At 33.5% G+C, this 16181-nt stretch overlaps 1 protein-coding gene across 1 annotated transcript in view; it reads left to right on the forward strand.

Annotated features, from left to right (window-relative positions):
* SLC35A1 (solute carrier family 35 member A1) overlaps positions 1-16181 on the forward strand; it is a 28336-nt gene that overhangs the window by 10724 nt on the left and 1431 nt on the right. Inside the window, exons 3-7 of the mRNA XM_016128203.2 lie at positions 6794-6953; positions 7138-7290; positions 11973-12039; positions 13982-14158; positions 14598-14732. Of these exons, the coding sequence (XP_015983689.1) occupies positions 6794-6953; positions 7138-7290; positions 11973-12039; positions 13982-14158; positions 14598-14732 (692 nt within the window). The remainder of the gene's footprint in view (positions 1-6793; positions 6954-7137; positions 7291-11972; positions 12040-13981; positions 14159-14597; positions 14733-16181) is intronic.

Consider the following 16181-nt stretch of genomic DNA (forward strand, 5'->3'; position numbering starts at 1 on the left):
TACTTAGGGAATCCTATTTAGACAGAACTCATGATGGCAATGTAAGTCAGATGGCTGAGAACCCCCCACCCCCATTTTCTTTGGTTGTTTTTCTCCCTTTCCCCCCTCCCTGGGGTAAGAGTAGTGGGGTTGCATACCTGAGGGATGGGTATCTTAACATTCACATTATTAGTATGGTGAGACCTTTGTAGGCTGAAGGGTACGTTGCTGGCTTGCTAGAACACTGGAAGATGATAGCTTAATTTTAATCCCAAATCTTTTCTTCGCTCTACTTATTTATAATATTTTTTAAAGAACTAATTTAAAAATTATAAACAGAATTTACTTGAAATTTTTCTCCTTCCTGGTTTTTGGATATTTAACTTATTCGAAGAAACACAGACTTGTTTCAGTGAGGAGTGCCTGATATATTGGGGCAACAAAGATCATGGATTTCATTTACATTTCTTCAGAAAAAAGTAAAGCATATCTTTCAGGTTGTTTTGAAAGAACAGAAGGCAAAGAAATGCATACGCTGGTGAGGTCTCCAAGAAAACTGGGCAATAGATATGAGGAAAATAAAATATATTATTGCTACAATCTATAAGAAGTTAAAAATTATCTTATAAGAACCAAAGAATAATGCTTCCTTTTGGGGCTATTGTGAAAAATGAATTTTTGAAAACCTAATGAGCAGATACCTAACATTTTTTCTTTAGAAAGCAAGTAACTCACACTCTAGAATACTAGCTGTTAACCACTGTTGAAACGTGCTTTGTAAAGTGCCAAACATCCTCTTTTAAGATTGCAGCAATCAAATTTTCTGCCTTCAGACATTGAGGATTGTTATTGAGAATGGCAGGCTGCCAGTGATGGTGTTAAGAAAACATTCTTTCCCATCTTTCCTTAAAAATAGGTGAGGGAAACATACAGGTGAATACAGCTCTAATTGTCATTTCATTCCTGTACCTCTATATTAGCTGTAGTTATTATTCTGTCTTCTATGATGAGATATCTTAGGTTGAGGGAAGTTTTAATTTGTCAAAGATACCTAGAAAGTAACTGGCAGTGGTAGGATTAGAAGATAAATTTCTTGTTCTCCAATTTCCAGATTATGAGTATTTCAGAACAATGAAATGATTAAGCAGTTTTTTGAATAGGACAAAGATAAGTGCTTAGCACTGTTAGACCGCAATAATTTTTTCTCTCAAGTTTTTATTTCCAAATATTAACTGACCATAACAATGTATCTTTTTCTGAACTGTTTTGAGAGTTTTATACAAGATGCCTCTTTGTTCCTAAATTCTTTAGTGCCCATTTCCTAAAAACAGATTCTCTTACATAATCACAAAATATCAACATTGAAACATCAATGTTGATACAATACCATTATCTAATTCACAGACCTTAGATAATTTTGCCAATTACCCACTAATGTCCTTTAATAGTAAAATAATCACAGTTTACATCTAGTTGTCATATCTGTAGCTTTATTTTGTAGAATGTCTCTCAAGTTATGTTCTTCGAATACTTTCTTATGATTAACTTTAGGTTTTTTTTTTTTTTTTGGTTAGAAAAATCACAGAAATGATGTATCCTCATTGTAGCATATCATGAGACATATTTACCTCATTACTGGTGATTTTAACATTGATTTCTTGAAGGTAGGGCCTGCTAGGTTTCTCCATATAAAATTACGTTTTCTCTTTGTAATTAATAAGTATCTTGTGGAGAGATAACGTTGAGACTAGATAAATGTCCTGTTGTTTTTTTTTTTTTTTTTATCACATTTTCACTTATTAGTTTTATTGTCCATTGATGTTACCAAATGGTAATTTCCTAATTCCATCATTTCCTGTACAATTATTAGTTGGCATTCTTCTCTAAGAAGCCGCTGCCCACTCCCTCCCTGCCCTCCCCAGCATAGATTCCTAGATTATTTTATTGTATGGGCTGGAATCCATTATTACCGTTATTTATTTCGATGCTCAAAATTGTCCTAGATTTAGGCAGTGGGATCTTCTTCAAGTTTCCTCTTGTTTCTTTTTGAAATTTTCATCAATCTTTGAGCAGTTTCTTTTTAGCATAGGAAGATGTTTAAGGCTTATCTTGTACTTTCCCTGCTCCAACCCTGAAATTATACATTTCTCCAAGAAGCCTTGTTCCTTTTCTTTTTTCAGAATAGTATTTAGAAACCAGACTCTAGATGCTCGAGTGCTCATTGTTACTGGAGTATCGTTGCCTCTAGGCCTTTTCAGCAAACAGAGCTAGGAAGTATATATATGTGTGTTTATATAGGCACCTATCTCTTTATGTTTATAACTATGAGTTATACATATATTTTGATACTTGTAATTCTGATCTAATGCCAAAGAGTTGATTATAACCTCCTTTTCCATATTTGTTCCCTTCTTTAGTGGTGATGAATCTGGCTCCCATTGTCCTCAAGATATTTACTTACTTGTTTAACCCTAGGATCCATAAGTAGATTTAGAATTTCTAGTATACAGATGCGAAAAAACAAACCTAACTAAAGTTCAGTATTTGTATGTATTTCCTTTTGCCTTTAGATTTGGAGCATATACTAAAAAGACTTTTGGAACGCTTGGGTTCTTTTTCTGTTTCAGTATATTAGTAATTTCTAAAAAAGATTTTTTTGTAATTTTTTCATGCTTGCTGATTTTACTTATAATCTCTAGTAATTTTTAATCAGAAGTTAGAACTGCAAGAAAAAAAAGGGAGTATGGGAAAGAATGGATGGCTACTTTGATGAATAAGATTTAAGGTTTACATGGTCTAATTGGTGAATTTCAGTTACATGCATTGTGTATATACACTGTTGTGTACTTGTATGATTACATCAGATCGCTTTTAAGTTGAAAAGAAAATTACTAAATCCTGTTTTGGGGGAGAGGGCAGATTAGTAGTTTGGTGTTGTAAAAGCTCTAAATGTGAATAAGTTGATTTTTTAAATCTTTGAAGTAAAAAGTACCAATTTCCAAGTTATAATCTGATTGAAATGTAGAACAGTACAACATTTAAAATACTTTGGTTTTCCATAAAACTGATTACTAGTACAATTCACAGGAAAATTGGTGGTTACATGAATGTTTTACTAAAACCTGTCACAGCTATTAAGTCTGACAGTTACAATTTAAATCTGTCATTTGTGATGTGAAGAAAATGAATTAAGAACACTTTCACATCGTCTTAGTACAAAGTCAACTTTTTATTGTTTGCTATCCACCACAGTCTGTAAAAGCTAAATAAACCTAGCAGGATGTGTAAATATACATACACTTAGGGTGTGTTTAGTAATAAACCAAGTATATTTTAAATCTTATTTATATAAGGCTGGAGAGAATTATTTTACTATTTCATAGTATTCTCTAGAATAACGAATATAGCTACCAAATGCTTACGTTAAGATTAGCCAGCCCTATTCTGTTTTTTTCTGCTGGGTTTACATTTTGACTGTTTCTTTGTACCTATGCTATAAAAGGTGTACAGCCATGCGGAGGAAGTAAAATTCATGTAACTCCTCTGATGGTTATTTTTGTCTTCAAATGACCTCATTATTGGTTTTTATACCTAACCCCCAAAGTCTTTTATGTGAGTTAGTTATACTTAACTTTGTAGAGAGTAAGAAATTTATAAACAAGATTTAAATTTGTTAAGCTCATGAGTAACTTATGCCATGTTCCATTTTGCATAGTGCTTTGGTAATCTAGCGAAGGATTTTATGCCTCATAGTAGTTTTTGCCAGATCAGTAGATAGAAGAATGAGGCCTACTTTTGACCAAACAGGTCAGAAAGAATTGATTTCAGGCATTTGATAGGAAATTTAGGGAGGGAGGTGGCCTCAGAATCTCTGCAATCAACATGGAGCTTCAGAATTTCTTCAGGTAACAAAAAGGTTGCACATAGATTGTTTCAGTGATAAAAATCAAACAAATTGTTCAAATAGGAAATTTAAATGGGAAATACTACAATAATTTCTATAAATTACCTATATAAAATATCTATAAAATTAGTATATGCTTTTTGATTATACATGCTTTCTCTTATCTAGTAGTGTCATTTAGAGACTTAAATTTAATAATTTTGTTTTTAACAAAAGGTACTCATTTAAGAGTACTTGGGATTTGATTTGGAAGAAAATATTAGGGCAGGAAAATGGAACTAAGAAATGGCCTTTGGTTTTTATGTGTTACTTTTTATAGTATATTTAAGGCTGTAGTATATTTAGACTTGATCATTTATTTTTGTCTACTTAATAGTAAAAGAAAAGGATAGCTGATTACTAATGTTTTCTGGAAGACATTACTGTTACTTTTCTAAACTTTAGTGAGTAAAGCTAAATACAAGCTTTCAGAGCTGTATTCTTAATACATGTTAAATTAAGCAGGATTTAAACTGATTAATCCTGAAATCATTTTTCTCCTTTAAAACTGTGTGTGCACTAAGATTCCCACATAGTCTTTCTGAGGCATCCTAAATCTCTTTTACTTTTATTTTTCTATTATTCTTAACTTTTTGTTTTCTTTTGCAAGTTCTTTTAGCATCCTCTGCTATTTTTCATTCTTAATTCAAACTACCTTACTTATTTGTAATTTTATAATATTGCTATAATTCTAAAGTACTACATTGAAACTCTAGCTTTCTAGTAGCATTCTGGTATAGCTTGGCTTCTCTAATATCCACATTAGTGAAGGAACCTTCCTTAGTATCAAAAAAAAAAAAACAAAACAACAAACCTATCTAGTCAGAACAGCCAAAGACCCGAAGGTTAATCCCAATACTGTATTCTGCTGGTTTGTTACACTGAAGGAAAGGAGTACTCAGATTGGCTGGTAATGTCTCATAGCCCCTTCTTTTTATGTGAAAGCAGGAAAGTATGGAAGAGATAAGAAAGGAGAAAAGTGACAGGGAGAAAAAGGACTACAGCAGCCTCAATTATTGGTGCAGGTATGGTGGTTATAAGGAGTAGCAATTAGATCCTTAAGTACCCCATATTCCGATAGGGCAAAGAGTGCTAGTGATAAAGACACACTCTATTCTTTTATTAGAATATGTTATGTGGGAGATGGGTATAAACAGGTACATCTCAGTAGCTCCTTAGGGAAGCACTCTGAAGATATATCAATATATGTTAGTATTTTAGAAGGGCATTAAAAATAATAGTACAGTAAAAGCAGTGTCCTGTACTTCACAAAATCTAAGATTTATATCTCTGCTATCTTATGCTTATTAGTCAGATTGATGACATGAAGGAAAATGTTCAATTATGTTTTTTAATATATTACCTGGTTCTTTGAGTTGAGCCTCTGATTATTTTAATCTGTCTCTTTAAATATTTTTAGTTTTATAATTGAGGAAGAATATTCTTCAAAGTTTTTTTTATACTTTAAGATGCTGAGAAAATACATAGACTTCTTAGATTTGCATTAAAAGTAATTTGAAAAATGTCAAATGTTTAAAGGGCTTACCTTCAGGTACTTGGAAAACTCTACTATGTAGAATTTCTAAGTAAGGTGATCTTTTTGGTATCTTTTCCCTTTTCTGGGTAGAGTTTGCAGTCTCCTACTGGGCTGTGTGCATTACTTTTCAGCATATAGATTTACCATTGTTGTGTGGAGTAGGTTGAATTTGGCAACAGAGGAAGACCTGTAACTAAGAAGGACATCTTTTGTTTCTGTGGCCTAGGCAAATGTCCTGTTTATCTTAAGTATTTTCTTGGGGGCTGGAGTGTTCTACAGTGGATAGGCATAGGTAGGCAATTCAACATTATGGGCTTTTTTGCTCCTCAACATGGGTAAGCATTTTTGTATGAAAAAATTCAATTAATGATTGTTGATTCTATGTTAACCAAAAATATAGAGGCTCATGTTAACTATCATAAACTCCGAGTTGAAACAGATCTACCTCCCCACAATATCCCTTAGAGGGATATTGTGAATTGCAATTAGTACTCTTGATAAATCACTTTTTCTGGTGTCGGTACTTATTATAAAACATTATTTAATTTTTATTTTCAGGAAATAAATGAGCTCATTTACAGTGGGGGAAATATGAGCCAGATTAGCTAGTTCCTCCTGAGGAGAAATAAAGAATAGTTAAAAGCATGCATGATCAGTATGCAGCAACTAGTAAATTTTACATACATTACAGATATAGTTTACTTTTGTTGGTAATAATATTCACATTTCCTGCAAAATTATACAGTACTTGAGTTTTATGAGAATATACTTAAGGATTTATTGTCTACTACATAAGCACTGAGCAAATTTCTAAATGATGATGACCTGGATCCCTCAATTCCTATCCCAAGTAACTTCCATAGCTACCAGAACCTTCTTCTTTTGTTTGCAATTTAAATCTATTGTAATTAAAAAAATTTTTTAAAGTGGATATACAACCTGATTAATGAAAAAAATATAATGAGGTTGAACTTGATGTAATAGCAGTTAAAATGTCAGCTTAATTTTTTTTTATAGGTAACATCAGCAATTCTGGTTACCTGTTGTCTCATTATTTAATATATTCAGAATCTCCTGGAGCTTTGACCAGAGGTTGAGGATGGTAAAATTAATTATTGTGATATTTTCCCTATAGAACTTGTAATTGTTTTCCTTTTATATTGTTGTTATTTTCCTTTTAATCTAAAATTAGTTGAAAATTATAAAAACAAAATAAGTTAGCTAACTTATGTCAATGGACTTAATATAGTTATCCTATGTGTGAAGGAATCTTATCAAAAGGATGGTCTTTAATTTTCTTCCTCAATTTCTTCTTACTTTCCTTGTTTTCAAAGAGAAACTGGTAGTCTGGGTAGATTCAAGACATCTTTAAGAGAAAATGTCTTGGGGAGTCCCAGAGAATTGATGAAGTTAAGTGTGCCATCATTAGTGTATGCTGTTCAGAACAACATGGCTTTCCTAGCTCTTAGCAACCTGGATGCAGCAGTGTACCAGGTAAGTGGAATAAATGACAATGAAAAAGCACAGAACCTTAAAAAGCGTTTTTATGGTGAAATTATTTTTATTAATCCTTTGTCACATTATTAGATATCTTTGATAATTCCATTAATATCAGAAATATTTGTGTCAGAGACTAATGTTAACTGAGTTCATTAATTCATTGTTTTTTTTTTTCCAGGTGACCTACCAACTGAAGATTCCCTGTACTGCTTTATGTACTGTTTTAATGTTAAACCGGACACTCAGCAAATTACAGTGGATTTCAGTTTTTATGCTATGTGGTGGAGTCACACTTGTACAGTGGAAACCAGCACAAGCTACAAAAGTCATGGTAAGAAACAAAATTTTTACCATACTAAAATAGGAAACTTCCTATGTTTTATACACTTCAGTCACTTTGATGAATGTAGTACGATTATATTTCTTTGATTGAAAATAATCTGCCCTATAAGTAGGCTTCCTCCTTCTTATATTATTAAGGATAATGTAACTTATAGGCTCCTTTCTTTTTTTAGAGGGGAAGATGCATAAGTTGTTAGAGATGGACAGTACCTTAAACTTGATGTCATCTATCCCCTTCGTTTTATGGATGACAAAACCCATGTCCAAAGAAGTGACTTGTCCAAAATGGCATGGTTAATAGCTAACCTGTGACTAAAATTGTGCCAGCTTCTACACAGTGTGTATGTTCAGAACTTCTAGGCCTCTTTCAGACATTTTCTCAGAAACACTGGGCAGGATGTTCTCCATCTAATTTGCATCTTTTCCCCCAGCTCACAAAGTTTTTTTTTATCTTTTTGCACATATTGTCACTGTCAGTAATAGGCATTACGGGGGAGTAGTGTTTTTACTGATAATTGATAACTAAAATAGGGCAAAAGTGTCTTTTACTTATAAGTGTTAATTTAAGAGTTATATGTTAAGGTATGTACCTTATTTTTTAAAATGTTTTTTACTTTAATCAGTTATTTTCCCAAAGAGCAATAGGAAGTGAACTCTAGTGAATGACTTTCTGAAAGTTATTAGTTTCCTTCTACAATTGAAGACTCTTTAACTTTTAGTAAGTGAAACTTCTCTTAGGAATATAGGCAGCTGGTATGTAAGGAGAGCCTGTGAAAATAGGAAGTCAGTTCTTTTAGGTAGTTACTTTTTAGCCTGAAGGAGGTTTTTTTCTCCCAGAAAAAAATGAGTTTTAGATTAATATTGTTTTCACATGATGTTAAACATGCTCATATTCTTGGTGACATTTCAAAACTGATACAGATATGCACTGCACATTTAATTCAGTTGTAGACCTGCACAGAAATAATTTGTTGGAAAGTAAGGGAAAAATGTAATTGAAAGTTAAATGTGAACTTCAAGTAAGACCTCACACCATCAGAAAAGATGTTAAGTCCACCTCACATAGGTAATGTTGTGAAAGGTTTAGTAAACTAAACTTTTAAATCCCTCTAGAAAGTTCTTTCACATTTTAAACAGAGAGCAGCTTTCCTTAACGGCCTCTCATTGTTTTTATTCTTGTCGGAATAACTCAGATCTTTACTAACTCCCATATGTCCTCAGTGTTTTCAGTGTCATACCCCTGCCATCTAAGTCTTTTCTTCTCTGTTAAGACAACCATGTTAACTTCTTTCTGTAATATGATTTCTGGAGATTCCCCAATCCCTGCCTCTTGCCCAATACTTCCTTGTATTTCTTTTCTAGAGGCATTCATCTGTTACTCTTCCCCAGTATGCCCCAAAACTCCACACTATTTCTAGATGTTGACTGAGCATGCTGTGGTATAACTTGCTAATTACTTCCTTTATTCTAGAATACTAGAGACTTGTTAAATCAGTTTAAGATTATATTAGTTTTTTTTTTTTTTGGGGGGGGGATATCCATTCTGTAACTGATTACATACCAACACATATAGTTGCATCACATAAATATAGTTTACCTCAAATATGTCTTGTGCAGTGGGCTTCTTTGAAACCAAAATGAAGGATGTGTGTATTTTTTGAGCTTATCAAGTTAGCTTTGGGTCATTGATCAGGCCTTTGAGGTCTTTCCAGTCCTTATCTAATATTAGCTTTTTCTTTGAGTATTATGTTTTCTACAGATCTGACAAATCTTCTGGGTCATCCCTGAAATTTTAGACAGGACAGGACCAGAGTTCCGTGGCTGTACCATTTAACCTCTCTTTAGCTTAACTTTTTTCTTGTTTAATAAATGCTTATTATCTCATAGTTTTTATGAGACCTGCAGAGGAGTAATTTGTTGGGAAGTAAGGGTTGTCAGAAGTTTGTGGATGCCTTAGCTAGTAGTTCTGGCTTGATATCTCTTAAAAGTTGCCATCAGTATACTGGCTAGGGCTGCACAACTGAAGACTTGACTGGGCCTAGAGGATGTGTCTAAGGTGCTTGGCGAGCCGGTACTGGTTGTTGTTCTAGCTTGATTTTGCTATATAGAATTGCACTATTGTCCTCACTAAATCTCTCATTCACAAAAATATTATGCACATCAGCCAAATTTCTTGCTAAAAATTGCTATGGATGTCTCCTCATCACTTATAATAGGAATCCTTTCAGTAAGGAAATTTGGTATGTCTCACTCAAATTCTTTAAGTCATCTCTTCTGACAAGTTGCTAGTAATCAATAACAACAGTACAGCTGCAGTCACTCACATAGGACTAAATACCAGTAATGTTCTAAGTGCTGTATACATATTAACTCGCTTATGCCTACAACCATGAGGCTGGCATTGTTTTTGTTTCTATTTTCAGGTAAGGAAACTATAGGTAAACATGGTTAGAAATGTGTCCGGTCATGTTGCTTGAATCTAGGCAGCATGGCTCCAGAGCCTGTACTTTTGGTAAGTGTACTTGGCTGCCTTATGAGTGTCAAGCAGCCATGTATAATTTATGCAACTTTTCTTTCCCTCTTTTTGAAAATGAGGACAGTATTTACCCAATTCCCTCTGCTTTTTTGAAAATGAGCACAGTATGTACCCAATTTAAATTTGCTGGCATAGCTTCCATTCTCCATTATTCCTCAAAGATATAGTTATCAGTATCTTGACTTGTTGCTGTTCTTCGTCAAGATACTTTTCAATTTATTTAGCTAGGTATTCTCATAATAGCAAACCAGATGTCTTGGACTTCAGTTTCCTTTTAAATGTTTATTGTTTATTATTTAAAAATTATTCACAGAAAAAATGGAAAACAGATTTGGTAGCTGTTTTCTTCCAGCAGTACATTATCTAGCCCAAGAATATACTCATTTCTTCCTGAACTAAACACACTTTTTAAGGCCTTCTTTAATGTTTTAAAGTACTTTTGTAAGCCTCTGCTTATTGGGTTTTTGATTTCTTGATACTAAAGTTCCTGGTTATATTCCTCATGGTTATGTGCACTGCAGTTCTTTTGTATGTTCTTATAAAATCAGAACTCGTTGAGGATGCTCTTGAATAGTAACACTGATTTATGTATTCTTTTTTACTTTTCACCAGAATCTTTCTTCAGAACCTCTTATCCCTGTTGAACCATCTTCCTATTAGCTGTAGAATTTTTAACTTGCCATTTTATTTTTTTGAATTTTGATTTAAGACTGGAGCCCATGTCTCTTAACTGTACTGTGTTTGGCTATTAGTCATGCTAAAATGACATGGTGGCTGTTTTCTAAAGTTTCCATCACTTACACTTCACTACCCAAAAGTTTCTTGTCAGAATTAAATCCAGAGAAGCAGTGTCTATCACTGTTTTTCCTGACCATAGAGATTAAACTGGCAGAAAGGCAAGCCAAAAATTTATCAGATACTATTTTTAGTCACCAGAGCTTCCAAGCAGTTGTTGAGAGGGGATATTTTACAGTATTTTTTCTCATATTTATGCCAATCTCATAGTTTGTGTTAGGAAAGCATCCATGTTTATCAGTTATAGTCCATAGCAGTGGTTCTCAAACTCTAGTTAGTGCACATCAGAATCAACTGAAAGGTTAAACAAATTGTTGGGCTCCATCCCGATAGTTTATGATTCAGTAGGTTTGAGGTGTGTGGGGCCTGTCAGTGTTCATTTCTAACAGGTTTTCAGGGAATGATGCTGCTGTTGGTCCAAAGACCATACTTTGAGAACCACTATCTTCTACAATAATATCTTCAGGTTCTCATTTTAGCTTCAGGCAGACATTTTAGACCAAGCTTTCTTTTTTTCAGGTACTTAACATGAAGTAATACTCTCCTTATATCATCAGACTTATTTATTTTGAACAAGGTACGTGCTTGTCGTATTATAGACATGCACCTCAACTCTTTAGTTTCAGTGTTACTACTGAGAGTGTATTAATCTCTGAGGAAAGAATGATGAAAGCTTCTGAAGGTTACTTTAGGGAAGGAAGAAGAAATAAAGTGGAAACAATAGGTTAGAGCCCATATTCATGCATCTGTTAGCACAGTATTATGATGACATATACCTGTCAATTTATCCCATCCAGGAAATATTTAAGAACTAGAACTGTGCATCATGTTCATCTTTATTCATTAGTATATTACAGTATATCTGGTACATAGCAGGTATCATATTAATAATCGATAGAAATTCAGTAAAGTAGGAAATCTTAAAAGGCATTACTTCATCCTGTAGGTCATAGGGAATAAAAACATAGGGAATAAATTAAAATGTTACTGTTTGTTTCTGTGATTGATACAATTTGGGGCTGAGTTTGCTTGGTGGCTGAAGTTAAAATTAAGAGGCAGGCTGACTATACAAAATTATGTGCCAGGGTGCCTACTGTTATTAGGAAATAGGCACACATGTTATATTAAACATTTACTATGGCTGCTATTTGAGTGATTCATTTTTAACTTGAGTGCTTCAGTTAATCTCTGGATGGCTTTTTGTTTGGTCTTATTGGAACAGCTGTGTCTGTTATGGAATATAACTTTCAGTAGAACTGTAATACAAATTTTTATATTCATTTATTTGGTCTTGGATGAATTCTATTAGTCACTAAAAACTTAAAACATTACTATTGCAGGTGGAACAGAACCCATTGCTAGGGTTTGGTGCTATAGCCATTGCTGTATTGTGCTCAGGATTTGCAGGTAAATCATAAAAGCATCCTTTTATTCTGTTGTCAGATTTAAAAATCAAACTTTAAATGGGGATCTAGTTTCTTGTTTTATTACAACTAACAATTTTATTCCCATTAAAGCTTTCCTTCTTACTTACATTTAGTTTTGTTTCAGCTGTTTTTCCAGTAAATGCATAGTAATGGCTTAACTCAGTTCAGACCCTAGTACTTATTCATATGTGCAGTTATCTAAGGATATACTTGTCATCTTTGACCATCTTTAGTCCGGCCAAGAACCAAACCGTAAATGAAAAAAGACCTCTGAAAATGGAGGAAGTCAGCCATCAGAAAGCTCTAGTACCTCATTCCATTTTCCTGGAACTGTCACTATCCTCAGGCTAGATCTGCTGTTTTAGGGTGTTAGTAGTCACCAGCTCAGTATCTGTTTTTCTCTGGTGACCTCAAGTTCTTCCTCTGCTTCAACAGATTAGAAAGTGTGAAGTACAGAGAAAAAGGGTTTGGGTGGAGAGTACCTCAGAAAACTTAATACATAAAAGTAACAGCCAAAAAGGGATGGACAAGAACCAAAATCTATAACATCAAACAAACAAGGAAGTCTGGAATCATATGTGTAGGCATAAGCAATCCTTCACTCAATCAAGAGGCAATGTATGAATATTAGTTTAAGAAATGTTTACGAGATAGTTCTAACAGAGAAGAAACCAAAAGTTCTTTTTAGTGAAGAATATGTTATAGTTATATGTCTGTATTTATCTTTGTGTTATTGCATGAGTTAGAACTTTATTTTTAACTAGGAAAGTAGGCTGAATGTGGAAGTGAAATATTGCTGGTAAAGATGTTTGACAAGAGGAGAAAGTCTAAATTTGGGAATATATTTAATAATAACACCATAGTAAACTTTTACTCTTAGGAACTAGCAAATTAAACAAAGTTGAGTTACCCCCAAAATACACCATTTTATATTTAGCAGTATTTAGAACAATTAAATGTGCATTCAACATTCTATTTAGTTCAACTTCTCAATACACAATTGAGGAAATGGTGGGTGGTTTAATGTTCCTCTGTAATGTAGAGTAACTGAGCAGCCACTAGTTAAGTGAGTTTTTCAGATAGGAAGTTCAAAAGTAGAAATAGGAATGGCTGTTATGTTTGCTCCCATTCTCTGGCTCTTCCAACATGTCTGACGAAAACAATCCTATTTTTTCACTAGAATTTTTAGTGGATTAGTACTTTAGTGGCTATGTCTAAGTCTCTAATTAACTTGGTGTTTATAATTAAAATCTTAATGTTAAACATCTGTTCATTTTAAGTATAAAACATACAGCAGTGGTACATGATTTTTTTTTGTAGTGGAAGAGTAGGTCATGTGCTTTTTTGGAGTATCTGAAAAAAGCTATGGAACCTCAATCCGAGAAAAATGCATATATACACAAAATGTATTATCTGCTTAAGGGTTTCTTGGTCTTCCTGGCATTGTGTATGAACTTGGCTTGTGGAATCCTGCTTAGAAGGAAGTGACTCCACTCAGCAAGTTCTATTTAAATTTTACTTTGGCTGTATTACTTCTAAAAAATCCCAGGTGGTGATTAAGGTAACTGATTCATAGTTTTCCAGCTGACCAAAGCCAAGTCTTTTACTGGCATTAACACAGAGCTTTTGTGATCTATCTCACTGTTACAATAAAGGCAGAAACTGTTCTTAATAATTTGAGTCTCTTGTTAAATGTGAGTTAGGAAGTTCCCTCTTAGTTATTCTCTGTGGTCTGTAAAAATACAAGTTGGTAATGTTCAGTATCTGTGTATCACAACTGCACAATAAATGAGCATTTAATGTAAAATGTATGTTCCCTAAATCATGTTTTATTATCTCTCTAGGTTATTCTTCTAAGTGAGACATTTTAAATTAATTTCTAATATCTTTATTTCATGTTTGCATGTCTAATTATCTTTCAGGAGTGTACTTTGAAAAAGTTTTAAAGAGTTCAGACACTTCCCTTTGGGTGAGAAACATTCAAATGTATCTATCAGGGATTGTTGTGACATTAGTTGGAGTCTACTTGTCAGATGGAGCTGAAATTAAAGAAAAAGGATTTTTCTATGGTTACACATATTATGTCTGGTTTGTCATCTGTAAGTATCCAGGAATTAAAGGTTCTGGGTAGATCCTTAAAAAAGTTAGATGTCCATTTTAAGCCTTTATAGCATTTTGAAATTATTCCTTTAATACTGTGAATACCAGTTTGGAAATGTAATTTTGGTTTTATTGACTGACTTTTGTGGCAGAGCTGTCCCAAAGCAATTTTGCCTTCACAATCAAAAGTATCTAAGGCGTAAGCAGTAAATGTACGATTTAGTAGTGAACCACATAGGCCTTTGGGCATCTGAAAAACAATGTTTTGTAGGAATTATTACTCAGTTTTAGAATAAACTCTGATGGCTGCTTCTAGGGAAAATAGTATTTTCCAAGGTAAAATAGTATGCTGTCTGTGGGGATGAAAACTGCCTCACCATCATAGGATGTTTTGTTTATTTGAGTGTTAAGATTTTATTTCTTTCTGTGTACTACAAGTTCTTGCAAGTGTTGGAGGCCTCTACACTTCTGTTGTGGTCAAGTATACAGACAACATCATGAAGGGCTTTTCTGCAGCAGCAGCCATTGTCCTTTCTACCATTGCTTCAGTGATGCTGTTTGGATTACAGATAAGTATGTCTTAGTTTGTATTTTTAAGATTTTAACATGGAAAAGCTTCTCACCTCCTTTCCATGTCTTGTTAAATATTGCATTGGTCATAGTATTTACAGAAATTCCTAGTTTTGTTATAATTTATTCTGTATGTGCAACAGTGCATAGCTGTGTGGAATCTGGGTCAGCAGTACTTAGATTGTTTATATGGTCCTAGATCTTTTTTGTAGTTCCCCAGGTATTAGATAAAAGATAAAGTAAGTGCTTCAGGATGAATACAGTATGATGAGGACAAGGAAATAAATATAAGAGCTTTAAGAAATCATTACTTTCAGAGTGGAATTAGAATAAACTAGGCTTTTTATTTTGAGGAAAGAACAGAAAAGTTCTTTCATTTCCCCCTTAGTTTGTACCTTCTTAACTGTTTTGGACTTGGGTGCAAACTGGTTTTGAAATTACAATTCATATCTAAATTTTCTCTTCTATAAAAGGTATCTTTGTTTCATTTAATATGTAATTAATACAAAACTCATTACTATAGCTGGCATTCTGGCACCACCACTATCCTAGTCCTAATAAAATTTTTCCTAGCCCACATCCAGCATTAAGATGGCTTCTCAATTATTTAAGCAGTGATACTGACTTAACATTTCAGAGTGCTTTTATGCTATAATAATCACTTACTGATCAATTATACCATAAACTAATGCATGAGGAAAATCTGTCAAATATTGACACTGAGTGAAAGAAACAGACCTGACATATTTATTTCATATTAAAATTGATTTGTTATAAATGCAAATAGAGGAATACCAACCATGTAGAAATCTTAGAAAACCATTTTATAGTATGGTTCAAATCTTGCTTGTACCATTTAGCTGTGTAACCTCTGTCTCAGATTCATCTGTAAAACAGGAATGGTCACCTACCGCCTAGGGTTGTTTCAGGTGCTTAAATTAGTGCCTGGCACATAGTAAGTATTTTGTATAAGACCAACACTTGCCATTTCAGTATCAGGTATTTCTAACGCTCCTTCAAATATTTTTCTTACTGGATTTAGGTTAACTTTTAATCGTAGTTCTGATCCATCCGTAGGCTCTACAAATCCTTATGACTTTGCTCCTAAGGAATATTTGAGAACAGTATAAAATGCTTTTGGTCAGTGTTCTGTCTTACTGATGGTCAAGGAAATTAGATCGTTTTGACAGTCTTCCAATTTTTTATTTAATATACCCTTTCCCTCTTTTTGGAAGGCAAAGCTAGTCTTTTCTGGGTAGGAGTGAGCTGAAAGCATAGCTTGATGTCATTTCTCTGCATGCCACTGTTAAAGTTATTAAGACTGTGCCATTGTATTCCATATAGAATATGGTTCAGTTTTGAACAGAATATAGTTTTGACATAAGCATTTATTTATAAAGTGACTATGGTGAAATTTGGACAAGTTGTAATTCAGTTCTTGTCTCAATTTTC

This window comes from Rousettus aegyptiacus, unplaced genomic scaffold (genome assembly GCF_014176215.1).
Source record: "Rousettus aegyptiacus isolate mRouAeg1 unplaced genomic scaffold, mRouAeg1.p scaffold_m13_p_1, whole genome shotgun sequence".
In the NCBI taxonomy this organism is placed as follows: Eukaryota; Metazoa; Chordata; class Mammalia; order Chiroptera; family Pteropodidae; genus Rousettus; species Rousettus aegyptiacus.